Source organism: Sturnus vulgaris, chromosome Z (assembly GCF_052056855.1).
Source record: "Sturnus vulgaris isolate bStuVul1 chromosome Z, bStuVul1.hap1, whole genome shotgun sequence".
In the NCBI taxonomy this organism is placed as follows: domain Eukaryota; kingdom Metazoa; phylum Chordata; class Aves; order Passeriformes; family Sturnidae; genus Sturnus; species Sturnus vulgaris.
The window spans coordinates 29,516,989-29,543,377 of NC_142283.1; the positions used below are offsets into that span (position 1 = coordinate 29,516,989).

The 26,389-nt window shown below is 36.8% G+C and overlaps 1 protein-coding gene across 11 annotated transcripts in view; it reads right to left on the minus strand.

The window, feature by feature from the left end:
- ADGRV1 (adhesion G protein-coupled receptor V1) overlaps positions 1-26,389 on the minus strand; it is a 270,560-nt gene that overhangs the window by 166,279 nt on the left and 77,892 nt on the right. For 10 of the 11 annotated variants that reach the window (XR_015799671.1, XM_088157236.1, XM_088157229.1 and 7 more), the window contains 25 exons: positions 25,809-25,933; positions 24,768-24,934; positions 24,543-24,686; positions 23,596-23,703; positions 22,837-23,089; positions 22,075-22,194; positions 21,675-21,897; positions 21,004-21,208; positions 19,933-20,079; positions 17,400-17,655; positions 13,932-14,140; positions 13,197-13,370; positions 12,613-12,795; positions 11,766-11,945; positions 10,978-11,142; positions 9,604-9,721; positions 9,196-9,319; positions 6,171-6,309; positions 5,848-6,033; positions 5,352-5,584; positions 4,699-4,847; positions 4,409-4,610; positions 3,675-3,891; positions 2,343-2,582; positions 428-577 (listed from right to left, as the gene is read on the minus strand). Coding sequence is in view for 10 of the 11 variants with exons in the window: in XM_088157236.1 (XP_088013362.1) it covers positions 428-577; positions 2,343-2,582; positions 3,675-3,891; positions 4,409-4,610; positions 4,699-4,847; positions 5,352-5,584; positions 5,848-6,033; positions 6,171-6,309; positions 9,196-9,319; positions 9,604-9,721; positions 10,978-11,142; positions 11,766-11,945; positions 12,613-12,795; positions 13,197-13,370; positions 13,932-14,140; positions 17,400-17,655; positions 19,933-20,079; positions 21,004-21,208; positions 21,675-21,897; positions 22,075-22,194; positions 22,837-23,089; positions 23,596-23,703; positions 24,543-24,686; positions 24,768-24,934; positions 25,809-25,933 (4,417 nt within the window). In the remaining variant the exon portion in view is untranslated. The remainder of the gene's footprint in view (positions 1-427; positions 578-2,342; positions 2,583-3,674; positions 3,892-4,408; positions 4,611-4,698; positions 4,848-5,351; positions 5,585-5,847; positions 6,034-6,170; positions 6,310-9,195; positions 9,320-9,603; positions 9,722-10,977; positions 11,143-11,765; positions 11,946-12,612; positions 12,796-13,196; positions 13,371-13,931; positions 14,141-17,399; positions 17,656-19,932; positions 20,080-21,003; positions 21,209-21,674; positions 21,898-22,074; positions 22,195-22,836; positions 23,090-23,595; positions 23,704-24,542; positions 24,687-24,767; positions 24,935-25,808; positions 25,934-26,389) is intronic. The other variant, XM_088157227.1, reaches the window with a different exon arrangement.

Genomic DNA, 26,389 nt, shown 5'->3' on the forward strand with positions numbered 1-26,389 from the left:
AATTAAATGAGTTCCTGTTAAAATGCTGACTTCTAAACAACTTTGGGTAAAAAAAATCTGCATGATAGTTCAGAAAAATGTGATTCTGTCTAAAAAAGTAAAGTGTGATTATATCAAAGACAACATACTATGAAAGTACTGTCTCTTCTGTTCTCCCATTAAAAGCAAATAGGGAGAGAAAAAAGTGAGAGAGGAGAGCAGTACTGCTTTTTTTTTTATTTTGCTTGACCAGGGAAGGCTGAATTTTACTCTCCAAACCACAACTACTAGGGCTAAGCCCGTCCTAAACTCAGCCTAAGAGGCTACATTTAAAAAAATTATTTGAGAAACAAGCAATTGAAAGGCACAGAACGAGATATTTTTTCATACATTGACACTGAGGATGATTTCAGCACTATAGCCTTTATTAGGAAAAGAGTGAGAATACCGTTATGTTCCCCAGAATGCCTTGAATTCGTTTGACAAACAGTGTAATACTTTGTGGTCCTTCGTCTCCTGAGGGCTCTGAATAGTGACTCTCAGTTAATGATTCAGGAGCAAACTGTACAATTCCATTGGGATCACCAAACTTCTCTATCTGTAAAAAGGTAAACAAACATTTAAAAAACTAGAAATGTAATATGTAGTATGATTTGTATTCTTGTTCAAACCTCTTGAGATTTTCACTGCTAGATGCTACAGGGGCACATATCTGTTAGTTCTGAAAACAGCAGAGAATATTTTGAATGTGCCTTTTTCAGTTTTCAGTTCCCCTGTCCAAGAAGGAAAAGAACAGAGTTTTATTTCAAATGCTGCATCTGAATATTTTGATTCTAAAGCAGGAAATGCGCAGGCACCTTGAGCTACTATACAGAAACTCTTCTAGCGCTACAAGTTTGCAAATTCAGCTCTATGGGAAAAAGAGCTCATCCACATCTATCTGCATAAACCGTTAGCTGCAACAAGAATTTGGGGTAACCTGGCTGCCTGAAGGGGACTGTGTAAATAAGAGCTGTGTAAATTCCATCAACACCTTACAAACTGGATAATAAAATATAAGCACAATTTCTAGAACAGAGTTTTTGAGGGAACCTTATAGCAGCTTTATAAGTATTTCCTTAGTTGCAGTATCCCTAGAGCACCGATTTGTCTTTGATAACTCTCAAAAATATCTGCATTTCTCTTGCACTGTGAGAAGTCAGATTTTGTCCCTTCCTCTGAAGAAGATGTCAAGAGTGACAAGAGTCCTACTTGCAACTGCTGAGGGGTTCAAGCATGGTTGTGTCCAGATCGCTATTATCTACCACACACACATGATGGTTGGTGCCAGCCAAGCAGACCAGCCAGGAGAGTTTGTCCATTACGGGAGATCAAATAGCCTAATAGAAGCTGAGATGGGTAGTGCTACAGGCTTTTTGGCCCTGGTAGATTGAAAACCATGAGAGAGATGAACTCAAGGTAAGAACAGAAGTGAAGATGTTAGGTCTGGTCACTCTGACCCTCTGATGCTGACTGCTTGGAAGGGAAGATGTAACAAGGACTTTGCTGGTGAAAGCAATAACAAGTTCCTAGTGTAAGAAGGATTACCAAGAAGATTGTGTTTCTAAAGGAGACCTGGACAAACAGGTATGAGTGGAAATTTTTGTATGAACATAGTGACATCTAAGTACTGGCAAACTGGTGTTATATACTGGCTTTGCTTTGCTGGCATAGCAGAGTCGGTGTCTGTCAATCCCCGCAGTCCATAATAGCTTTTTGCTGTCTCAGGATCTGGGGAGGAGTGTGTGTGTGGATGATTTGTCTATCATTGTTTTTCGTTTACACAGGGGAAAAAGACGTTTTGTCTTTGTGTCAGCGGAGCTTTGGTGTGAGCACCCTCTGGTGCTATTGTATATCTTTGTCTATCTTTGTCATTATTATTGTTGCTGTTACTGTTTGTTTCTCATCTCATTGGTGTTTTCAAGTAAATTTTCCTTATCTTAACTGAAAAACTCTGCTTTTTGTCTTCCTCTCATAAGAGGGGGTAGGGGAAGGGAAGCAGTTGAGTGGGGTTTAATGTCCAGCTGAGTTTAAACCACAACAGATGAGAAACATATTGATGTATAGATGTATTGATGTATCTCTCCAAAGAGAACGATAGAAAACTGTAACTAAGAGAGCCAGCTCAGTGCTTTTATACCAATTTCTACTGATAGATTCTCCACTCTTTTTCTTTCAGAATTGAACATAATATACCAGAACAGTGTAAAGGTCAAAAAAGCTAAATGACTAAGTAATCATTGTGATTAATTTTTAAAAGCTTTGCAGGATAAATAGTAGTAACAACAGAAATCTCTGAAGAAAGAGAAGCTGTAGTAACTTACTATTAATGTAATGCTGTTTGCCTTAGAATCTATTTCTGTTTCACCTTTCATAAGGCTCAGTCGAATAATGAAAGTTTCCTGGACTTCAGCTTCTTCATGAGGATAGATTTGAAGATTAATTGTTCTCAGATCTCCTTCTCCTTCTTCAAAATAGAATGAACCATTCACAGGGTCACCAATGTCACTGTTCAGAGGAGACAAAATCTCTTCTGTATTGGGTCCCAAAATGTCCCAGTTAATCTGCCGAAGAGATCAGTTTCAGATTTAGGAGGGTGATATAATATAACAGCATCCAAAGGGGAGAAGCAACAGAGTACTGAAAGTACTTAGCTATGTTTAAATCTTTGCTGTTGTTATGACAGAGTAGTAATAATTAATTCTATGGGGAAAAATATAGAAGCCTTTGGAAAAGTAAACATAACAATTTACAAATGGGAATTTTAAAGTGTTAGTCACAATGCTAGTTTATTAAATTCTGGATGTTAGTAATAGAAAAGAAATTAAGATTTCTTTAGCATATAGCAAGAATCACATAGGCTAGTGTCTATTTCTCTTCTTTTCATGACTTGTTTTGCAAAACTTCCCACATGGGTACTCATGATCAAAACCATTTCATTTGAAGTGTGATGTCAAGTCTAAAAATAACAAATATTGTCTATCATAGAAGTCTTTAATACTTCAGATTATGAAGAAAATTATGAAACCTTCATATTTCTTCAGCCTGATTAAAAGCTATAGCATTTCCAGCAATTTCCACAAATTTCATTTATTTTAAGGAGGTCATATTCAGGACTTTACAATTATTATTTTAGCAACTTAAGTGTTTTTCACTTTTATCCAATGACTTCTAGAAAAAGTCAAAGACTGAGGCAATTTTTATATGTGGAGGAGTTAATGGTTTTTAATGCAAATTCTCTAATTATTTGACAAGACTGTGGAAGGACCACCATGTTTTGTATTTATATCTTCACTTTTTAAGTGGCATTTATAGGGTAAAAAATACTCTAGAAAACTCGTAGTAAGCAATTTCCTTAATAAAATTAAACTAGTAGTAGTACATGAGGTTAACTATAATTTTGGTGAGATTAGGAGCTAGTTCAAAACAATGTACAGAATACCATAATAAAAGAAGGCAAGCAGAAGGAGAAAGATGATTTTAAAAGGGTAACAAGATTTTGTGTTATACTGCAGTAATATCAATTCACGTTTAATAAAAAGCTATAATTAACCTATTAGAAATCAGTCACTAAGAAAGCTCTCAAAGCAAAATGCAGGAGCTTTTTTACATAGTCACTTTTTGACATACTTTAGTCTTCAACATGCAAGACCCACCTGCGCCTCCACCAACCTCCCAGTCCTTTCCACCACCAGGGACACTGTTGTAGTTGCATCAGGGTTGGGAAGTATAATTTGGCTTTGGTTGAGAAATCGGACCATGCCCTGGGGAGAGTCACTTTTTGCAATGGTGATCTGGCTTACGAGGTGGAGCCCCAAGACTGCTCCACCAGTGGCTCCTGTCAGTTGGATTTCAAATTGCTCTGCAAATTCACTGCACAGAAAAAGAAAAAGACATTCTGAGATATCTGAGAGAAAAGAAAAAATATTAGAACTATACTTAGTAATTCAATCATGGATCCAACTGGATCTTTTTAAAGGAATAAAGAAATCATCTCCATAGGTGAAATGCAGAAAAATATTTCAAATATCACCATTCTCAGATTCTATCATTATTCTATTTTCTTCTAGTGTTAAGTTAAACAAAAATATGGCACAATATTTTATTCTTCATAGCAGTACTGTTGACACCAACAACAGTTATAATGTAATTTCTTATAATGTAATTTAAAACCATATTGCATACTATTTAACAGGAACTTTGACACTCTAATATAACAGGGGTTTTTCTCCCTTTAGGTGATTTCCTCCCTTAGGTGATTTTTTAGCTCTGCAGAAATTTGTTTTCCAATTCCAGCTCTATACAAATATATGTGTAGATTTTTTTGCGCATGATAAAAAAGACATTATCTGAAGTAAATTGGTGAATAAATATCTAAAAATTTAATTACCTTTCTTCATCATTTAAAATAGAGATATAAATAAAAGACTGGTTCTGTCCATGATAAAAAATTACAGTATTATTATGAACGACATAGTCAACACCATCGTGCACTGCAGAAATACTTCGAGAAAGAAAATCAGCTGTGACATTGCCATAAGTTCCATGCTTTCTCAAAACAGGAATCATGATTAATCCAGCATCCTCTTCCACTATAAAAATAATTGAGAAAAAGTTATTTCAAAATTAATGCCATAGTCTTATCTTTTAAACTATAGTGAGAATTTAAGGTAAACTTACCCTGTAGAAGGACGTACTGAGGATCAAATTCTATGACACCTTCAGCATTATCATTTTTTGCAATAGTGACCCATACTGTGGAGATATTTCCTATTATTGGAGGTTGATCCACCTGTAGACCATTCTCTCTTACAGTAAAATCAAATCCACTTGCAAGAACATAAAAAAAGAACCCAAACATAAAAATACATTTTTAAATTCTTGTGAAAGTATAAAGATGTGTGTGACTATTTGTCAATTACTGCAAATAACTTTATTTTCTGACAGTCACTACTAAAAACTTTTTTGTCACATTTATTCATATGTTTGCAAGAATAGTAGTTTATTCCTAGAAAACACCTTTCATTTGTTCTTTCTCATTTCATCTTTTTATTGACATTTCTTTCAACTTGACAATTTGTATCCAATGTATGGATCTTAAGCTTTAATAAATCTTAATCAGCAACATCTTTATACTAATGTTAAAATAATTGGCTTTATCATACATCCATTTTCTGTTATGATTATAATTGTATCTATCTTACAAAATTTTACAGTAAAACAGATGAAATGTCTAGCAGTGACTTTATTCAGGTAGATCAGAATCAAAATATAATTTGTTTTCTAGTTTGTTTTTCTGCTTGTAACAAATCAACTGGGAATTTAAACTTTACCTTCCTTGGAGTTCCACTTCAGTAATCATCAATGAAAAATTTTCAGGGCCTTCAGGAAAGTCATCATCATGAATTTCAATCAAAATAATTTTACTTTCCTCTTCTGGTTCAAACACCATTTCCCTTACTGTGGGAGAAAAATCCATTCCTTCCTCTGCAGTCCCATTTATTATCTGAAAGCAAAGACGCACTCTGCCATAGGATCCCCTGAAACGCACAACTGTGATGTTAACCTGAGGGAAAGAGAATATTTTCTTTTAAAATGGCCTTGTCTTCTTTTACAGTTGCCTTTAGGAGTCATTCTAAAGGCACCTTTTCAATGGTTCTCTCAGGTAACATCAATATGATTTATCAAGTACAGAGTACATGTAATTTAGCAGATAGCCTCAGTCATTTTAGAGACTGATTTATTTTCTTTCCAAAGATGAACATAATTCTAGCAATAATGTTGATATCTATCAGTAATTTTACATAAGAAAGAATTTTAATCCAATACCCATTTTTCGTCCTCTGTGGTTTGCAATAGTTCATGAGAAAATGTAAACTCTCCATATGGATAATCACTGGCAGCCATGGTAATATTTGCTGTGCTGCTAGATTCATTTATGAGACCTCCATCACTGATTCGGGTTAGTTGAAACTGGTAGTAATGCTTCTCCTCAGGACAGTTGTCATCTACAGCCTATGGAAAACAACCAACAACAGCTAAAAGGACTTAAACCATTTCCAGGGAGAGAGATATAAGCAATTTCTAGCCAAGATCCTAAAAAATAAAAGAAAGTACTCAAAATAGCTACTGGTGTCAGATCTCTTATATACCTGTATTAGAACAACTGCTGCAGACTGCCTATCTCGCATGGTCAAGGTCCCCGATACTTCAATAAATTCTGTCTGATGAGAAGGTGTTATATTCCAATATATTATGATCTCCCCAAAAATCCCTGGGCCACGTACCAGGCTGCAGGTAAGGACATAAACACAAATATTATTTTTACCTTTAGTATTTAATATCCAATACAGAGATAGTATATCATACTGTTGTACATGGAAGAAATGTTATCAGCACTATGAAAGCTTGAGCTTTAATGTACTTAATCACTATTAAGAACATGACAATTCCCTTTTCAGGCATTTTCAGAACATCTCTGAAGTTCTCTTTTATTTCTCTCTGTTGGGAGACATCTCAAGCTGTATTTTTACCAAGAGGTCTATCAAGTTTCTTTCCATGTGTAGCCCAAAGGTGTGATCTGAAAACTGACTTGTCTTGGTTCTGTTCTGCTTTTCTAGAGATAGATATGCAAAATAGAAGGGAAATTGGATGTCAGGATAATGTCGGGGCAATTTGATTTATAAGGCAGATGTAGGATTCCAGAATACTTCTTTGAGTTTTTCTGAGATATATTCTGTTAACGTAGGTTTGGATTTTTAATTGGAGAGGGAGTCCATAACCTGCAGAAGTGGTTCTCTACGGGGACCTGGCAGAACCAGTTAGCTGCCTAGTTTTGAAGATTAACGTCCAGTTAAACCACTTAAAGAGTTGGATACACCTTTGTGAAAACACATTTAACAACAGGCAAGCAAATTGGGATCTTTCTTACTTCCGGCCTTTGAACTGGTAACTGGGCACTGGCTAGGCCAGCCCTGTGCAGCCCATAGGGCCAGGTTGGCCCAAGGCATGGCTCGGCTTAAATTGCTGCCACTGCCAGGTAATGCCACCGGGACCATTCCAATACCATGAGCAGCCATGCAGCCAGGACACTGCCTGGAGCAGTGCTAGGAGCAGCCCTGAGGCCAGGAGCAGTCAGGGCCAAAGCAGCCACGTGGCCAATGCCATCTTGGTCTGGGAGTAATGGATTTGATTTGCTTAGCTGCTTTTAGCCAGCTATGCTGTGGACTGAAGGACAAAAGCAGTGGCAGCAGGTTTTTTTCTTTTTTTCTGGCATCCCACATGAAGGAAAAGCACGGGGTAGCACCAGCAGCCAGTGTGGCTTGCGTAGTGCTGGTGGGTACCATGTGGTCAGTAGTGAGAGGCACAGCAATTCCTCGATTGCAAAGCCTGGATGAGATCAACCTTTCAGTGCTGCAGAACTCTATAAAAACTGTTTCAATTGATAAAGCCTGAGAACAAATGAACCTACAAACAGCAATTCTCTCCTGAATCAGGAAAAGGAAAGGGTGAAGACATGTAGAGAGAACAACATGGAACACTGAGGTCAGTGAAGAAGGAATCAGTCCAGATGGGAAGGGATTGAGGAGACGCCTTAGTCTTGGGCTGCAAGTTCTTTTGTAAGGCTATGGAGAAGATACATTTGATATAATAGATTTTGTTTTTTCCTGTAATTCATGAAGTGCATGAGGAGATGTAGCATTCCAAGTACAGTTGAGAGCAGAAGCATCAAGGCTGAAATAAGCAGATGTTGCAGTAGCTGTGATCCAATAAGTCTGAACAGAGAGAAATGAGACAGTGCCCCAGGAATGGAAGAAGAAAACCTTTGTTTCCCAGATATGGATGAAGAGAACTTTTGTTTTGTGCTAGAACAGCTCATCCTTAAAATAGCACCCCATAAGTTGACATGGCCCATGAAAGCAGCTGTGGGAAAGCTGCAAGGCATGAGAGGAGCTTTCACACTGCGAACAGATTTTTCTTTCCTTGCAGCTGATTCTCCGTGACACTAAAGCCACAAGAGAACTGTTTCTTGTGGAGACAGTCTTCATGGCACGACAAGAGAGACTCCTCTCCTGAAGTGAACTAGAGAATGATCATTTTAGAGGTGGTAAACTGACTGAAAGTCCCAGGTTTTGTCTCTTCATGATGCCAGTAGGAAAGAAAAGTGGGTGTGGCGGGAGGAGAAGAGTTCTGAAGGTTTATTCTGATTTTTCTTATTATTTTTCTTTTAATTCTGTTAATAAAGTTTTCTTTCTACCCTGTAAAGTTTTGGGCCTGTTTTGCCCTCCTCCCAAGCCATATCTCAGAGCAGGAAATAATAACATCTTATTATTAAGTAAATAATTCTAGTGGGTATACTGGTATTTGACCAGCACTAAACTCACAACATCTGTCCTCTACTTGGCTAAAACCCTACTAATAACATAATGCTTGGTGAAATAAGTCACAGTAAAAATTTGTCTGCACATTCTGCACATAACACAATCTTAAACTGCTTCCTGCACAAAGAATCATTTTGTCTTTTGGGACTCTTGTGCCAGTACCAGAAGCTGTTCTGTTGCTTTATATTTACTGCAAGTGTCATAATCCTTTTTTCCAATATTTTTAGAAGATTCTCCTAAGAACCTAAAACTCTTCATTCTGTTTTCAGTTGACTGAATGAAACAATTGCATCTTGTTTCCACCAAAAACCCCATACCCATATTGTTCATGCTAGAACATAACAATTTGCTGAAATACTATTCAGGCACAAATCCCGAATCAAGTTCTCCAAAACACAAAACACCTTCAACTGTAACATTTCCTTACCCTTTTCCTTTGATTAACTTGCTCTTTCCTTTGGTGCATCAATGTTGTAAATAACTTGAGGACAGAGAGGAATATTTGGACCTCCCCATTAATACTGAAAGGGCATATGCATGGCATATTCTGCCCTTCCTTAAAACCAATCACCTAGTTTGTAAAATAGTTCTGATTATAGAAAAATTTAATTAATTAATTAATTAATTGCCAAACAAATAAATAGAAAAATCATTACTAAAAATATAAATAAAAATAATAAATTTTAAAAAATAAAATAAAATGCAGTACTCAATAAATTCTTCCCAAATGTGGAGTCCCATAGCTTTTGAATCTGGGCTGTTGTTCACTCTTTGAAAAAATGAGATATGTACCCACCTAATAAGAGCAGTTCCATTATAATTTCCTGAAGGTTCTCCAATTAAAACGTGCTTGGATGAATGGGCTATCCCAACCACCCCAGAAGCTCCTTCATCTCCAATAATAATGATGGTTGCAACACCTATGAAGAGAATAATTCTTCTCACGGTAAGTGAAAACTAAGCCATGTACCACCTTTGGTAAATTTTGTGATATGAGTGATTAAGCATCATCTTCATGGAGAGCCTGTGGAACTCTCTTTGACTTCTTCAGACAAGAGACTTAAGGAAAAAGACTGACATTCAAAATTGCAACCAACTAACTGCACACAAAATACTTAAGCTCATACTAAAATAGTATGAACAGACTTAGAATAGTTCTCCCATAGAATATCTAAAACCATAAGATACTGAATTAACTCTTTACCATGTACAGGAGATATCTCTGCACCACCAGTAGAGACTAGCTGAATGGTAAATGTTTCATTCCCCTCTAACAGACCATCTTGTATTGAGTGTAAAATAATCATCTTCTTGGACTCAGTCTGCATCAGGTAAAGACCAGAAAGACATAGATATATATATATATTAAATGAAATTAAACAAAATATGGTATTAAAACCAGGGGATTTTTTAACATATCAAGTGTTAAAAAAAGCTTGATATATTCTCTAGTATTTTTTAAATATCAGATAACTGATCTGGCTGAATTTTCTTCTCACAGATTAATAAACAGTTAAAATTGTCTCTCAAACATTGTGGGCCACCCTAAAAATACCCTTACCGTTTTCAACTAAATAAAGATCAAAATTCCTTTGAAATTGTATTCATATAGATGTTTTCAACTTTGAGGAAATTTTCTATAGAGAAACCCCATATTCAATAGTACACACATATTCTAAGGGTTAATACACTATCGAGATTAGATATATTAGTCAAATTTTTGCCTAGTCTGCATTTTTGTCAGTGAGAAGTGGCAAACACATGGTATAAATTTAGTATACCATGCATACATAGTTGTATGCTTAAAATTAAGAACATATAAAAGTTCAGGACAAAATGTCAAAACCTACCAGTAGAGAAAGGATAGCAAAACTTTGCCAAATACTGACGGTTTTACCAGAAAAAAAAATCTATTTTCCAGCTGACTCAAAGTAAAACAACTAGCATGCCTATTTATTTAATGAAAAACAAGCTTGCACTGAGACAAAATAGATTATGCTCTGTTAAAATACTTTTCTTCATTAAATATTTTGACTGCAAAATATCAATATTAACATAGTATTGGTATCCAATATGTTGAATCTGACTTCAGAGTTCTAACCTGCCATGAAATACAAATTAAATAACACTGTCTAATTGGAAAGTTATTAATGTGCTTTTTGGGTTGGTTGTTTTTTTTAATCTGCAGATTTTAAGCATTCATTTTTCTTTCTCATCTTTCAATATAAATTTTCTTTTTAAGATGCCTGATACTGTAGTGGAATAAATGTTTCTGTAATAATTATTTACATACAGTAGATATCAATTCCTCTTTCTTAATCGTAAAATGGTGGAGATTTGAAGAGCAGCCTTCCTGATGATTACATTATGCTGCATCAAAAGAGCATGTCAGCTTTCCTTCACAGCTTGAAAGAAGCCTGAATACTGCTAATCCCACCAGTTCAAACTGACTTTTTTCCAGTGTATAATACTTAGCAACCCCCTACTTCTAAAACCATGTAATACATACAAATATACAAAGTAGAAGGACATATTTATAAATCTAATTGTAAATAAGTTACTGCAATGTCTGAAATACCTCACTGAAATGAAGGGTACCATTTAGAGGAGTCAGATCATATCTGGCTGCTTTCTCAAGAATCCATAACACTGTAGCTGCTCCTCGTCCTCCCTGACTTCGACTTACATTGAGCAAAACAACTGCAGCAGAGTCATCAGGTGCCTGAGGTTCCTTCACAGTTACCTGATGGAAAAAGAGAAGGAGAATGTGGGAAAGGCTGTATTGAAAAAATCAAAATCTGCATTGATAATGTCAAATTACATGGCTACATGTTTGAGATAAACAGAAAACATTATCATTGACAATTCTGAACAGTACGAGGGAAAACAAACAGGAACATAACAGGTGTAAGAAGTGTGTTGAATTCTGCTAGCAAGGATTAGTCACTCAAGTAATTTCTCTATGGTCTTTCATTCAAAACAATTACAATGTCACCAGCAGGCTCAGCATCAGAAAAATGGAGAGCAGAAGCACTGCAAGAACAAAGATGAGATATGCTTTGTAATTTCTTTCCAAATTTTACTTTCAGTAATGCAGATTATTATACAGACTGTCAAAATTACTACCTAGGATGTCCTGAATTGTTAGTATAGTGAATTAAATAGATTCAGTTATGCAGAAATCTATATTTATGCAGCAGCACTTTCACTGTTACTATACAGCTAGATGAAGACAGGCACTGATATAATTTCAATGAAATCATGTCTTCCAATGCAGTAAAGGCTTACAAAAATCAGCTATATGCTAGTGACACAAAACCAGTCTCCAACTTTAGCAGAAAGGAGTGCCACTTAAATCAAACTCACATTCTTTTCTTCAAACCCGAATACCCCAACAGGGGAATCATTTGGTGGAATAGCAACAGTTACCAAGGTGTCATTCCCAAGTCTTGCACCACCTGTTACCCTCACCAGGGCAATTTTGAATATCTCAAGGAATTCAACTTCATCGTCATCTATGATTGTAATTTCTATTTCTCCTGTAGCCTGTAGAAATGTTAAAAAGAAAAAAAAAGCAACAAAGCTTCATTTATAATATTCTGTGAATTGTTTGAAAAAATTTAAAATAGGCAAATTATATCTAGTAATAAGATTTCAGTAGTGATTTTTAAGTCCATCAATGTAAATCTTATTTCTTAAAATCAGCAGAGTGCTCTGCTTTAGTACTCAGTAGAACGTGAATGTTGACAATATTGTCAATAATCAGTAAACATTCTGCACTCTATGAATATCCTTCCCTTTGCCAAAGACAGCTTATATTCACTTAAAATCTAAATCCCTTGTGTACAATAAGTATTCTCAGGTGTAAAAAGAAATTTAAAATTATGTTTAGAACACAGTTAAGAAAACATATAGGCTTATTCTCAGAATTTATAGTGAAGATGGATTCTGCTAGAAACTTTCAGTGCAACAGGGTTTATTATTAGAAGTTATGCCCTCACTTGCCAAAGTATCAAAGACAAACAAGCTTATTTGGTCAACGCTTATGAGTGTTCTGGCTTTCCATGTTAAAGAACTGAAGTTGTGAGCACCATTCATAAGCATCATAAGGCCATAAATAACATGCTTTCAGCGAAAATTCTGCTAGAGGAAAACACACAAAAAATCTTAAGCTGGTAACACAAAGTCAGGTAAACTTCCAACAAGTGAATACCTGCCCATCTGCAAATATAAGGTTTCCAAATGATGGTGTGAAGTCTTCAAAGCTGGCAGTTGAATGAATGGCTTCCCAGTACAGAGTTGCTGACCCAAACCTCCCAGCCTGTCGAACAACTGGGAGTTTCAATAGATTCTGTGGTGGTGGTACCTCATAACCAGAAACAGCTCCATTGATATCCTGTACATCCAAACAGAAACTGCAGTGTCTCAACAAACTTTTTCTTTTTTTCTTTTTTATTTTTTTCAAGTTGACTTGCAGTTAAAAATAAATTAAGAAATATGTAACTACTTGTAAAATGGTCTGGTCTTAGCATTGACCTTGAGCAAAAATCTGGATTAAATGATCTCCCGAGATCCCTTTTTATGACATTTGTTTCAGCACTGCCAGATCCATAATATATTTTGTGTATTATTTGTGACGAACCTCCTAAGAAAGAATTGTTTGTCTGGTATCTGGCCATTTTATCCAGAACAATTTATCATGATAAAGCCTATCAGAACACTTTCAGAAGTCATCTGAGAAATCAGACTGCCTTGCTCAAAAGCCACTTTACATGTTTTTGATTCAGACTTACTTACCTTTGTAACATTAAAATTAAATATTCCTCTGGCATCGTCATTTTCTTCAATTGTTATTTCAGCTATTTCTAATCCAAGCCTCTTCACACTTGGCTGACCTCCAGAGGAAGAAGTGATCAGATGCACATCAGTAATATTGATTATAAATCGTTCCTGTAATTCTGGAATGTCATCCTGGAAGAAAAAAAGGTTTTAAATATTTTAATGATACGTTGCAAGTTTATAATACAGTTGACTATTTGTAAATTGTTTCCTGCTCAAAATGTCTCAGCATTTGGGACAATATAATCAATCCCTTGCTTCATATCATATGAAAGAAGAAAAAGACTACTTTTGCTGAGATTTTGAAATTGAAGCTAACAAGTCAGATTCCAGATCTGCAAGAACAGTGGAAAGCAGTGCTGGTTGTCATCTGTTGCTGCTAGAAGAAAGACAGCTAGATCTCAGAAACCAAGCTACGACTTGTAAATCAGTATCTCCATTTTAAATATATTTAAAGAGTATACAGAATCTTTTTTCCTTTTTCATTATTTTAAGTGAATTTTGTAACTATAATAAAACAAAGAATTTGGCTCATTCCCCATGATGAGTATGCAAGGTTTTGTTTTCAAGAGGTAGCTGCAAAAGTCTCAGCACAGCCATTTCTAGAATGTTAAGTCACACTACTAGTGTAAAATCAGTACTATTGCCATTTCCTTAGAAAATATTAATAGATAAAGAAGTTAGGCTACTCACAGGCAAAATAATGACTATGACAGAAGCTGTTGTTGCATTCTCTGCCATAATGACTGTTTTCTTTTCCAGTATATAATCCTCATTTTCTGTTGCTCGGTTGGAAGGTGGGAGTTCAAAGTTCGGTGCACTGCTCAACTGAACTGCAAGATCTCCAACAAATCCTTGTTCTCGAACAATTTGTAGAATAACAGTAGTTGAATTCTCCAGCCCTATATTAAAGAGAGGGAAACAATTCAAGATATGATTGTTTTACAGTCATAGAATATGCTGAGTTGGAAGGGATCAGGATCATTGGAGTCCAACATCTGGCCCGGCACAGGACACTCCAAGAATCACACCATGAGAAAATTGTTCAAACACTTCTAGAACTCTGTCAGGCGTGGTGATGTGACCACTTTCCAGAGAATCCTGTTCTAGTGCTCAACCATGCTCTGGATAAAAAAACCTTTTCCTGATACCCAACCTAAATCTGCCCGAACTCAGCTGCATGCAATTTACTCGAGTTCTCTCCCTGGGAACCAGAGAGTGGAACAATCAATGCCTGTCCTCTTCCCCTCATGAGGAAGCTGTAGGCTGCAATGAAGTCTCCTCTGGTCAAGGCTGAACAGACCAAATGACCTAAGCCCCTCCTCATGCAGCTTCCTCTCAAGGCCTTTACCATCCTCATGACCCTCCTCTGCATGCTGTCAAACAGCTTTATATCTTTCTTATATTGCAGTGCCCAAAACTGCCCCCAGCACTGGAGGTGAGGCTGCCCCAGTGCAGAGCAGAGTGGGACAATCCCCTCCCTTGCCCAGCTGGTGATGCTGTCCCTGATGCCCCCCAGGACACGCTTGGCCCTCCTGGCTGCCAGGGCACTGCTGACTCATGTTCAACTTGCCATCAACCAGGAGCCCCAGTGCCTTTTCATGGTGCTGCTTTCCAGCATCTCATTCCCCAGACTGTCCATTCATCCAGGGTTGCCCCATCCCTGCAGAATCTGGCACTTTCCCTTGTTAAACTTTATTAGGTTTTTATTGCCCAGTGCTCTAATTTTTCAAGGTCTCTCTAATCAGTTGAGGTCTCTCTTCAGGGCCCCTCTGCCCTCAAGGGAGTCAACAGCTCCTCCCAATTTAATGTTGTCAGCAAACTTAGTATTCCTAAGAGTCCTGCATCCAAGTCTTTTATGAAGGTGTTGAAGAGAACTGAAACTAGGATGGAGCCCTATGGAAGCCCTATTTAAATCCTTGGCCTGCTTGACTTTCAGCTCACCTAACTACTAGAGCTGCTTGCTAGAGCCCACGTCAATTCTACTCAGTGACACAAGAGTCTTTGGAGATGAGCACACACAACTGGAGTGAAAACATGAAACAGTACCTACAACTGGAGGTATTGTGCATTTAAAAATTGGATCTAGAAGAAGATGTGGAATAGCTACAGTTTTATATGTGTGTTAAACAAATTATTGCTTCAACACTTTTATTCAGTTATCCTCCAAAACTTCCATCTCAATAATTAGCCTGGCCTTTCATGCCTAGGCCATTGCTATTGATTTTAATACAGAAAGTGGTATTGAGGGCAGTCATTCTGGCTGTAAACGTCACATTTCCTTAATTCAATGTCCTAGGGTGATGTTATGGTGTTTGTATCTCCAATCGTGTGTTCTGATTATGTTTGGTATTATGTCCTGTGCTTCCAGGACTGACTCTGAGAGTGAAGCTTTGTTTTGTCTTGTTATCAGCCGGCTCACCTCCCCCATGGTCTATGTTTAGGAGAGGTTTTAGCTCGGCTTGCTTGCTTGCTTGCTTGCTTGCCTGCTTGCTCGCTTCTGCCTCTTTTTCTTTCCTTTGCTTTGCCCTTGCTTTTTGCTTATTAGTTAGTTCAGCTAGGCAGTCCAACTTTTTCCCTGGACTGTTTTCTCTTCCACCCCGTCCCCTCCCTCTCCTGGATACCATCTGAACCTGTTCCGGACGGGGACCTGGGAAACCTCAAGAAACACCAGGAGTCTACACTTTGTCACCTGCAGCAGTCATTCCCCAGCGCCAGAGACTGATAACTGAGCGACCACTCGCCAGAGAGACTGAACTTGTCATCCCTTCAGAACGGTGAAAGAGTTTTTTTGTCAGCTGGTGTTGTCTTTTTCCCTGTGCTGGGGAGTGTCTTGCTTGTTAAATAAACAGGTTTTTTCTTCCACTCTTCTCTGAGGAAATTCTTCCCGAAGCCGGTGGTGGGGGGGAGGAGTCGTGGGGTTTGCTGTCGGGGGGCTCCTTCTGGAGGTTTTCCCCCAAATTTGCCCAAAACCAGGACACTCAAATATTGAAGAAGTTGAATAGACTTGTAGCAGTCAGACTCAGCACCCTTTTTGGGAAAGCAGATATGTAATCTTATCTAATCAATAAATGATGAAACACATAATCTGGCTAAAAGTGGTACATTTATGACTGGAGAAATAGAGGTAAAATGTAAACAAGTTTTTACTTCAAGCCAGTTACTGAAACCAGATATTATTTCACAGATAGCGCTTGTGTATAATTCATTAAAAATACAACAGTTAAAGATTGGGAAAAAAGCCCTATCCAACCAGTGAAAGCTAAAAACCTTCCTTGAATCCTAATTTCAAAGTTTAAATGTTTAGAATGTATAAGAAATCAACAGAATCCCTTTACTTTATTTCCCGGTGCTAAACAAGGGTCAACACCAATTCACCTGAAAACAGAATGTTAGAATGTTTTAGCTGTGGTAATATACTCTGATGGAAAAAGTATTTTTGTATATCTAATTTGTTAATATGGACAGAATATTAAATTGTTAGAAAATTCTGATTGGGTTGGTAAAGTATGAATAGCCCATCAGGTAGCAGGGGGAAGAGCCTCAAAGAATGCCAGCTAGCTCCCTGAGCCATGAGAGAGAGAAGCCTGAACATCATGGCAATCCTCCTCTGGCCAGCTGCCTGGGAGATCCTTTTCAACTTGTGCCTGGAAGGAAAGACAAATCAAACATGCAACTGCAAGCAGAAAAATACCATCTTTCTCCTGAAGTGCAATTCACTCTTGCTCTGTTTCCTTCCTTCCTCTAGCCATCTGAGCAAAAAGTTACCATTTTTGAGCAATTTCAAGAGGAAAGCTTTTCTTTGTAAATAATTTTAAACAATATAGCAATCCCATTAAATGGGCAACTTCTACTTTTTATATAAACAGAAGTATTTTATGCATTAGTGATTTGCAACTTAACTCTCTAACAAGAATGGCTGGAGAATATTGATGTATGCAATGTGAAATACAGCACAGTTACATATTTTAAGAGATATTTTTGCTACACTTTACTAAAAAAGTGAGATATATATATAAAATATACATATACCTACATATATACATATATATATATGTATGTGTATATATATATATATATCTGCAACCAGTGTTATAACTTCAATAATGGTGACTTTGAAAAAACATACATTCTTTCCTAAGAATCAAGAAACAGACTTACCTTCTGGCTCTGTGATTTTAACAAAGAGAGACTCCATATGCCACTCAATCACACCATGTGGAGAGTCACTGGGTAAAATGCTAAGTACAGCTCTTGCCCTTTTTGGATCAATGACAGCTCCTTTTGTGGAATCTTGAACATCCACAGTGGTGATACGGGTGAGTGTGATTTCCACTGCCTCTGAAAGTTCTGCAACACTGTCCGCTAGAATTGTCAGAGTGATTGTGGACAGGGCCTGACCTTCTGAAAAAGTAATCTGAAGTTTTAAAGAGAAAATGGGAAAAAATTTCTTGTCAGTGTTAAACCTAGAGTTTTATTTCGTAAACTCTATCAGTTATAAAATGCACATATATACACACATATATATCTTATAGAGTCATAGAATACGGGGTTGGAAGGGAGCGCAAGGATTATCTGGCCAAATCTTTCTTGGTAGTACCACAGTCTAAATGAGATGGCTCAGCATTCTGTCCAGCTCAATCTTAAAAGTGTCAGTTTTGGGGAGGCCACAACTTTCCTGGGAGGGTTATTCCAATGGATGATTGCTCTCATGGTGAAAAATCTTTCTCATAAAATCCAATGAGGATCTCCCCAAGAGTAACTTGCATCTATTACCCCTTGTATTTTCAACGTGATACCCTGTAAAAAGTAAATCTCCTCATTGTAGCCACCTTTTAAACACTGAAACCTGGTCTGAACATAAGGTCTCCCTATAACCTTCTTCTTTCACGGTTGAACAGTTCTCTCAACCTTTCCTCATATGACAGGTTTCCCAGTCCTCTGACTACATTTGTGGCCAGGTCTAGACCCCCACCTGCCTGCCCATATCTATTATCCATAATGGGGACCAAAATCTGAACACAGAATTCCAGCTGTAGCCCAAAAAGTGCTCAGTTGAGTGGGCTGAATGACTGCTTTATCTCTGCTAGGAGTGGCCTTGTTGATGCAACCCAGAAACACCCTGGTGAATTGCCTCAGTGTTTGATATTATCAACTGGCAGGATCCCCAGGTCTCTTTCTCTGGACCTAAACCCCTGTCAGGAGAGATGCTTGTAGGTGCTACAGTCCTGGAATACATTTTCCATAGTGCAACATTTGTTCCTGAAGAATCTTCCAGCCTACCCTGGTCTTCCTGCTGAGTGACTCTCCAAAGTGTCCACTTCCTCACTTAGTTTGGTATCATTGTCAAACTTCATCAGAGTACACCTGATCTCATCACCCACATCACTTAGGAAGAGATTAAATACTGTTGGGCTCAATATTGATCCCTGAGGGACCACACTTGTGACAGGTTGTCAATTCGAAAAGGAGCTATTTCCCACCTCTCCCTAGGGGCAGCAATAACACATTAGTTTCTTTAGAAGAAGGCTATGGCAAGCTGTATCAAAAACCTTGGAGAAATCCAGGTAGACAATGGCTTTCTCTCTTCTTATTACACAGCCTTTATCTCAAAATTTTTCACCCGTATCCTGCTGAGGTAGAGGAGTAAGAGAGAACTAGATGGGGGTTTTTAGATAGCTAAGGTCAACACAACACATATATCCGTATCAAAAGAAGGATGAACATATATCTATTAAAATCATTGCTATGTGAAGAAATGACTACTCAACTTCTTCTTCTTCTTCTTCTTCTTCTTCTTCTTCTTCTTCTTCTTCTTCTTCTTCTTCTTCTTCAGATAGAATGATTGATCCATGCATTGTCTATCTATATTCTTATTTTAAAATTCAAAGGGACTGCCACTTGATTAGGTCTTTCTCAACAAGGAAGACGTGTCTATAAACACTTAGGTTAACATAATGTGTAGGACAAACAAATTTCCACTTAATATTATACCCTTCTGACTCTTCTTGCCTATAAAGCTATGCAGTGTACTTGTGTGGTATGCACCTGGAATGCTCAAGGAGTACTCAAACAATTTCAGTATGATTGTTTTGGAATCCTTGATTTCCAGGCTATTTATTTTTTTTCTTTTTCTTTTTATTTTTTCGGACTTTGTGCCTGCTACAGACAGCCACAAGGTGGAGGACTTTGATTTACAGAAACTGGTTCCTGCCAGTCCTAAGGCAGATAAAGAGCTCTGGCCACAGGAAAAACCGGATTTTAACCTGGCTGGGAATCAAAAAGTCTCAGAAACATAGAAAACTGGGACTTGTCATATTCTGCTGGGCCACTTAAGCTCTCCATTGTATTGAGACGGTCAGGACGAAAAGCAAACACTCCCAGATTCCCATCTATGCAAATGGTTTGACATAGTAGCTGAATCTCACAGCAGGAAGAAAGGAAAATTGGAATAGGATACTGCAGATACACATTTCCAGTGCCTGGACAGTATTGCAATATCAGGTTCTAGAAGTGTTAGAGTGATATATATCACTGTATTATGTGCCAACCAGAAGCACAAACCACTAGAATCACAGGAAAGGACCAGGAAGCAGGAATTAACAGAAAAGTGGGGCAATCTCACATGTACTGTCCTTCTACATCTTTATCTATTATCTGAAACCAAACCTGTAACAGTGATATCATTAAATACCATTCCTGAAGCTGGAAATACATCACTTATGCTTCCATTAGCAATCCATTCTACTGTAACTCGTCCATATGTTCCTATTAAACGTTCAATATTCAGGGTGATCAAGCTGTCCTGTTCCATTTCTTCAATTTGCTTAAATAAAGAACTCTGGAAAACATACAGCAGCAGAACCAAAGCATTATTTTCTTAGAAAGAAAAGGTTTTATAGGGAACAGAGTATTCAAAGGGGGCTAGAGACATAGGGCATCAATAAATTAATCTACTCTTAAGCAGATAAATGCAAGTCTATTGATTAAATTTATATATCTTAATACTCAAAAGGCCCAAATTTCATAAACAAAAGAATTTGAAATGTCAGATCTCTTCATCCAAAGGCAAAAATTTTTTGTTTTTTATTTTAATACAGTGTTTTATGTCCAAATCATGTGAAGCAGGTAACAAACATGTAGAGGTTCAAGACACATATTTTTACTGCTGTTCCTTTACTATTTTTCATCCTCCTCACACAAGTCCAGATGTAATGTTTCATTTCAGTGATGATTCCTCTGAGTTTTATATCTTCATTATGCATTTAGTACATATATCTGTTTACATAACTTCTACAGTATTTGATGATTTAAGAATCAACAACTCTAAATAATACCTTCAGTCTTACATTTTCTCCAAAGTTTTTTATTTTTTTCAGGCAGATGGGCTCATCCTGTGGTATAACTATTTTAGAGGGAAAGAATCTTTACCTAATTTCCTTAATTAATCAAATAGTAGAGACTATGTTGATATCATATATGCCATCTGAAAACGAATTTTTTAGCTTGCTCCAAAACGAAATTGATAAAATAATTGTTTATTCTAAATGTAAGGGGATTATAAAAACCCCACAATAGGGAAAGACTGGAACTGAGTTTCTACTGCCTGTCATCTATATAACCAAGTAACAGTGCTAAATGGAAGTCAAAGCCCTTCTGTCTCAGGTTGCTGCAAGACTTTAGAAAAAGAATCCTGTAATGTGCAATTTTAGTATGTTCATGTTCTGTTATTCAGAAACGATATATACATATTCTAATGATTTACCTGAGCAAATGCAATGACTCCATAGGCATTGTCATTGGGAGGAATAATTATGTTAACAAAACTGTGAGCACCAATCTCTGCACCTCCTTTAGGGTTTTTCAGCCACACTTTAAAACATTCCTCCTCCTCTGGAATGATGTCATCCAAGATATTGACTGCTATCACAACTTCCATGTCCCCGGGCTCAAATATCAATTCACCTGAACTAGCATACAAACAAACACATCAAGTAATTATAAACTGAGAATATGATTAACGAACTTCAAAAGCACTACTGAAAATTTAAAGAGCATTTTTCATGCTGAAGTTTTTGTTTATATTCCTCAGTAAGTCAATGAGGTTTAAAAGTTGTAGGATTAGTGTTGAGTTTAGTTATTTTTCTTAATGTCAATAGAACATATAGTAACAGATATTTCTTATTAATGTAACTTAATTTAATTTATCCTAAATAAAAGCTTCAATATCAAATTTAACTGCAAGTCCTTTTATTACATATTTTAAAACAAATTGTGAGAAGTTTGACTTCAGGTTTTCCTAAGGCTACCTGTGAAATATTCTTTTTAGTGTTAATAAACACACCACACACTGGTGTCTATAATGATCTCCACTATAGCAAAAAGATTATCACAGAAAAAGGAATGCAAGAGCTGGGAGGAAAAAAAAGAACCTACCTGGGTATAAAATCTGACTGGTTGGAGATAGTTGTCAGCTCATAAATCTGGGAGCTTGACTTTATGGAAAGGGCAATCAAACTCTTGCTGGAGTTCAGAGACCTTGCAGTAGTGGAAGTGATATGATCTGCATATGGGGCTTCCAGCATCAGAGAGAACTGGTTCCCTTCTGAGTTCCAGGAGTACAGTGCTGTTGTGTCCTTACTGGAGAGGAGGATGTGAACTACATTAAGCAAGGAAGAGAAAAAGAGGAATATTCAGTGATATATTTAAAAGTTCTTGTCATACCAGAAATGCCCTTGGCAGTATAATTATTAAAGTATCTCTTAAAACCTGACAAATAATAGGAAAATTGAATGCATCTATTTCTTCAATTCCAGCACTATAAATGAAATCTCACCTAAACCTGAAGGAGGCATGAAAACATGGATGTTTCTGACAGCAGAGACTGGAAGAGACTGAAAGTGTCTGAAGGTAGACTGCCCTGTCTCCCAGATGAAAATTTCAGAATTTCCAGTTTCTACAAAGGAGAAAAATGACAAAACCTTAATTATATTGGTGCCGGTTAATTAAATCACACACTAGTGGCCATTCAAAGGCAGAGATTGGCTTTAATTACAAAGTAATTTTATCTTCCCTTTTACTTGTTCATGATATCCCATTAGATGATTTATTCCATTACATTATTTAAGGGCTTTTCTGCATATATTCACATAAGAGAACACTAAAAATCCCAGCAGACAACAGTCAAATGTAAAGAAACCTATGGATTGCAATATCATAGGGATGTAGACATAAAGCAAGGCCTAAAGTGTCACATTTGTAATAAAAATGTACTTTGCTGAACAATGATCTTTGCATATAAGAAAGTTCAGAAAAGTTCAGAAAGAGTGCAATTAGCAGCTAGACGAATAGAGTTATTATTTCCTATTGTTCTTGGGAAAATATTTCATTAGTTTCATAAATATTTGAGAACAAACACAATGCTTTAATTTTCTGAAGAACAAAACACAGATTACTTTACTAAGATGCTTTTCAGCAAATTGTCACCCTCCAGTAATATTTTCATCTCTATCTAAACCCCTTTTATTTCAAATGCCTCTCCTATCAAACAAGCCAGCACATACTTAGCAAATGCAGTGGTCTGTTTTCTGCTAAATACCTTTTGCAGCAATTAAATATATATCAGATCCAGAAGTCCAGGCCTCCATATGTTTTATTTCTTTTGCTGGTAACTGATGAAGATTCCTAAACTTATTATTCAGCCATTGGTACAAGAGCACATTCTGGCTGGTATTTGACAAAGAAACTATTAAGTACATAATGCCTCCTCGGGGAAACAAAGCAATATTCAGAGCTCTGTAAAGTGGAAGCTGATGATGTAGCACAAATATATCTTTATTCCACTGGAAAACCTATAAAAATAGAAAATATATCTTATTATATATTTATAACAAGCACTATGAAAAAAGAAATTTTTGATGAAAAATTGGAAAGACATAATTAACTGAATTCCTCATTTCTGTGGTGGAGCCTACATTATGGTGGAAGCCCACTGATAAGCAACTATAAGTTACTACCTCATTGCAAGCACCTGTGCTTCTTATTCAGATGAACAGGTTTATAGTCAGAAGCTATTTCGATTCCTACAGCTTTTTAATGTAATAGATTTCAAAACAGAAATGACAGAAATGACAGTAGCAATATAATCAAACCAAGTCTAAATTACATGTTAATGTAGGGAGTGTTGGTACATTTAAACAAGTCTAGTACTTTATGTCTTAAAAATCTGTAATAGAAACGTAACAAATTTTTCAGGAATATATACTTACTTTTTTTTTCCTATATTTCCTTCATATTTCAAACTGAAAACTAACCAAACTACCTACAACAAAGCCATGGAAGACAAGTGTATTCTAACCTGGATGGAACTGAAACTGCTGTTATCACTCACAAAAACCAAATAGTCTTCTTCATCCATAGCAAAATGTTTGACAAGTGTGGTATCCAAAATAGAGAGGGTCTGTAACTACAAGGAAGATATGGCAAAAATGGTATTTGGAAGTCAGCTCAAGTCTATACATATACGAGTATTTTTTTTTAAGTGTAAAATTACATATAAAACATATATAAAACAATGTACAAAATTGTCATAGATGTAATTTAATAATTTTAAAAATATATGAGGGGTCACTTTATAAAATTAATATGTTCTATGACTTCATTGCTCCACAATTTCTTTCTTTACTTCCAAGATCATTTTATCTCACCCACAAATATAACTATAAAAAACGTTAGACAACAAGCTGTAATAACTGTTATGGCTTAGGAATAGTATTTTTCAATTTAGTGTTCCCACGGAAACACTCCAAGCCATGCTTCCCCCCTGTAGAGGGATGTAGAGGAGAACTGGAAGCAAAAAAGGTGAAGATCACGGGTTGAGATAAGGACAAATCATTGCAAACAGCAATGTAATGAGAAAATGAACAGTCAAAGAATAATAGCAGCAGAAGGTACAAGAGAGGCAAAAATTCACATGTAAAAATGTTCACTATGAACAACCCATCAATATAGGAACTGTGCTCACACTAGCCCAACCCCCAGGAAGGCCTCTTCCCCCAAAAAAACATATGAGGTGGCATAGAATAACCTCTGGATTCCAGCCATGCCCCCTTCTGGCTATTGAAAAACTAACCCTGTTCTGGCCTAAATCAGGACAATAACTTACATCACTGACTCATGCAGAGTGTTCACTTGCCACACTAGCTGAGAACAGAGTGCTTTTCCCCAAAACATGGCTAGTCAGAAGGACCTCACAAAGTCCTTTTTAACCCTGTTACTTAATCATTTTAAGTAACACAGATTTACCTTCAATAGTTTGCGTCCAGGCATGAATGCATACACGCTGCTATTGGAAGCTCCCCAACTGCTTCCTCCATGAGTAATCACAAGGTAAGGAGAGGCATGGATTTGGAAAGACACACAGCTTTTAGGATTCCACATACTGAAATTCTGAGAGAGGAACAAAAAGTAAAACTGAAACATCACGGTTTTATTAAGCAGCATGGCCGGTATCTGTAAGAAAGCATTTACCTCGATGGCAACAAAAACTCCTTTCCACTGGTAGAGAGTAGAAAATGCAGCTGGAGGCGAGCGCAGCAGCACACCATACAGAATTTCTTCCGATGGAAAGAAACACCAGCTAGCTGCTGACTCTTCCACAAAGCTTTGCAAGACAGACAGAACACTGATACTGCCCTCTGCAATACAGTATAAGAAAAAAGTTTTTATGTTTAAGGTCTTTTACAACATTAATTACATTTTCATTATTTATTTCCCAAAACAAAATCTACTATGAGAAATCACAGAATATTCTGAATTGAAAGGGACCCACATGGATTATGAAGTTCAGCTCTTAAGTGAATGGCTCATACAATGGTCAAACCCACAATCTTGACATTCTTAGTACAATGCTCTAAATGCCTAAACTATATTCTGAGTTGTCTCTAAATAGTTGGTAAAAGTGCATGTAAATGCGTGGAAATGGTATAGCGCTGAGGTTGTACTGAAAGCTAAACAGTAAATTAATTTCTCATACATTACTATTACATACAGGAAATGCATAGCTAATTTGAGTGTGATTCAGAGTGACTCAGTTTGCAATTGAGGAAACTAATAGAGAGGAAGAAATAAAGTGACAAAGAAAATAAAGATGCATTTATCCTCATTCTCTCTGCCATCACAAGAAGTAGTCATGGCACTAAGATTCTTAAACTGCCTAGTCATTCAGCACTTAGAGAAAATAGTGTCTTTTATATTATATTAGAAAAATCCAGAATTACAGGTAGTAAAAAACTTTTTATGAATCAAAGGTCTTGTGAAAATATATAAGCAACAGGAAGACCAATACAGATTGTTGAAATTCTGGCAGCAGTGCCTGATGACAAGCTGACTCTTAAGATCTTTTATCTTAGATCTTTTATCATTAGATCTTTTATCTAATGAATTTTGATACCATAGGAATATTATAAGTGAATTTTCATTCCAAAGTTATATCTCCAGTATGTTTGGTTACTCTGTAGCTATCTCCTCTCTGAAAATAGCAAACAGATGCTCTCAATAAAGTGAACCTACTGATGCCAAACGCAGTATCCGACAATGTCTCCCACTCAACACTCACAGACACGTTGAGCCCATTACTCCGTGAAACTTTCAAATAAACTGTAGTGTTCGCTTCTTCAGCTGTGAAGATATTTGTCCTAAATTTGAGAATTGTGAAAATAAATTTCAAGAAGTATTATTTTTATAGTATAAGAATAGGATTCTTACTGTACACTTTCAGCACAGAATATGCAATAAAAATACTAGATTTGCTCTGTGATGGACTAATACTAATTAAGGTTGCATAATGTTTCTTCACACAAGACCTTGACAAAATCATGGGAAATTCAACAAACAGCCAGAAATTTAACATACAAACTCTATGGGTAAAGCTGAATGATTTCTGAAAACATCATTCCATATCATAGACTCATATGATCTGGTTTGGGTTGCAAAGAACTTAAAGATCATTTTGTTCCAACCCTCCTGCCATAAACAGGGACATCCCAGACATCCCCCACTAGACCAGGTTGCTCAGATCTTCATCGAACCTGGCCTCAAACACCTCCAGGGATGGGGCATCTGCAGCTTCTCTGGGCAGCCTGTGCCAGTGC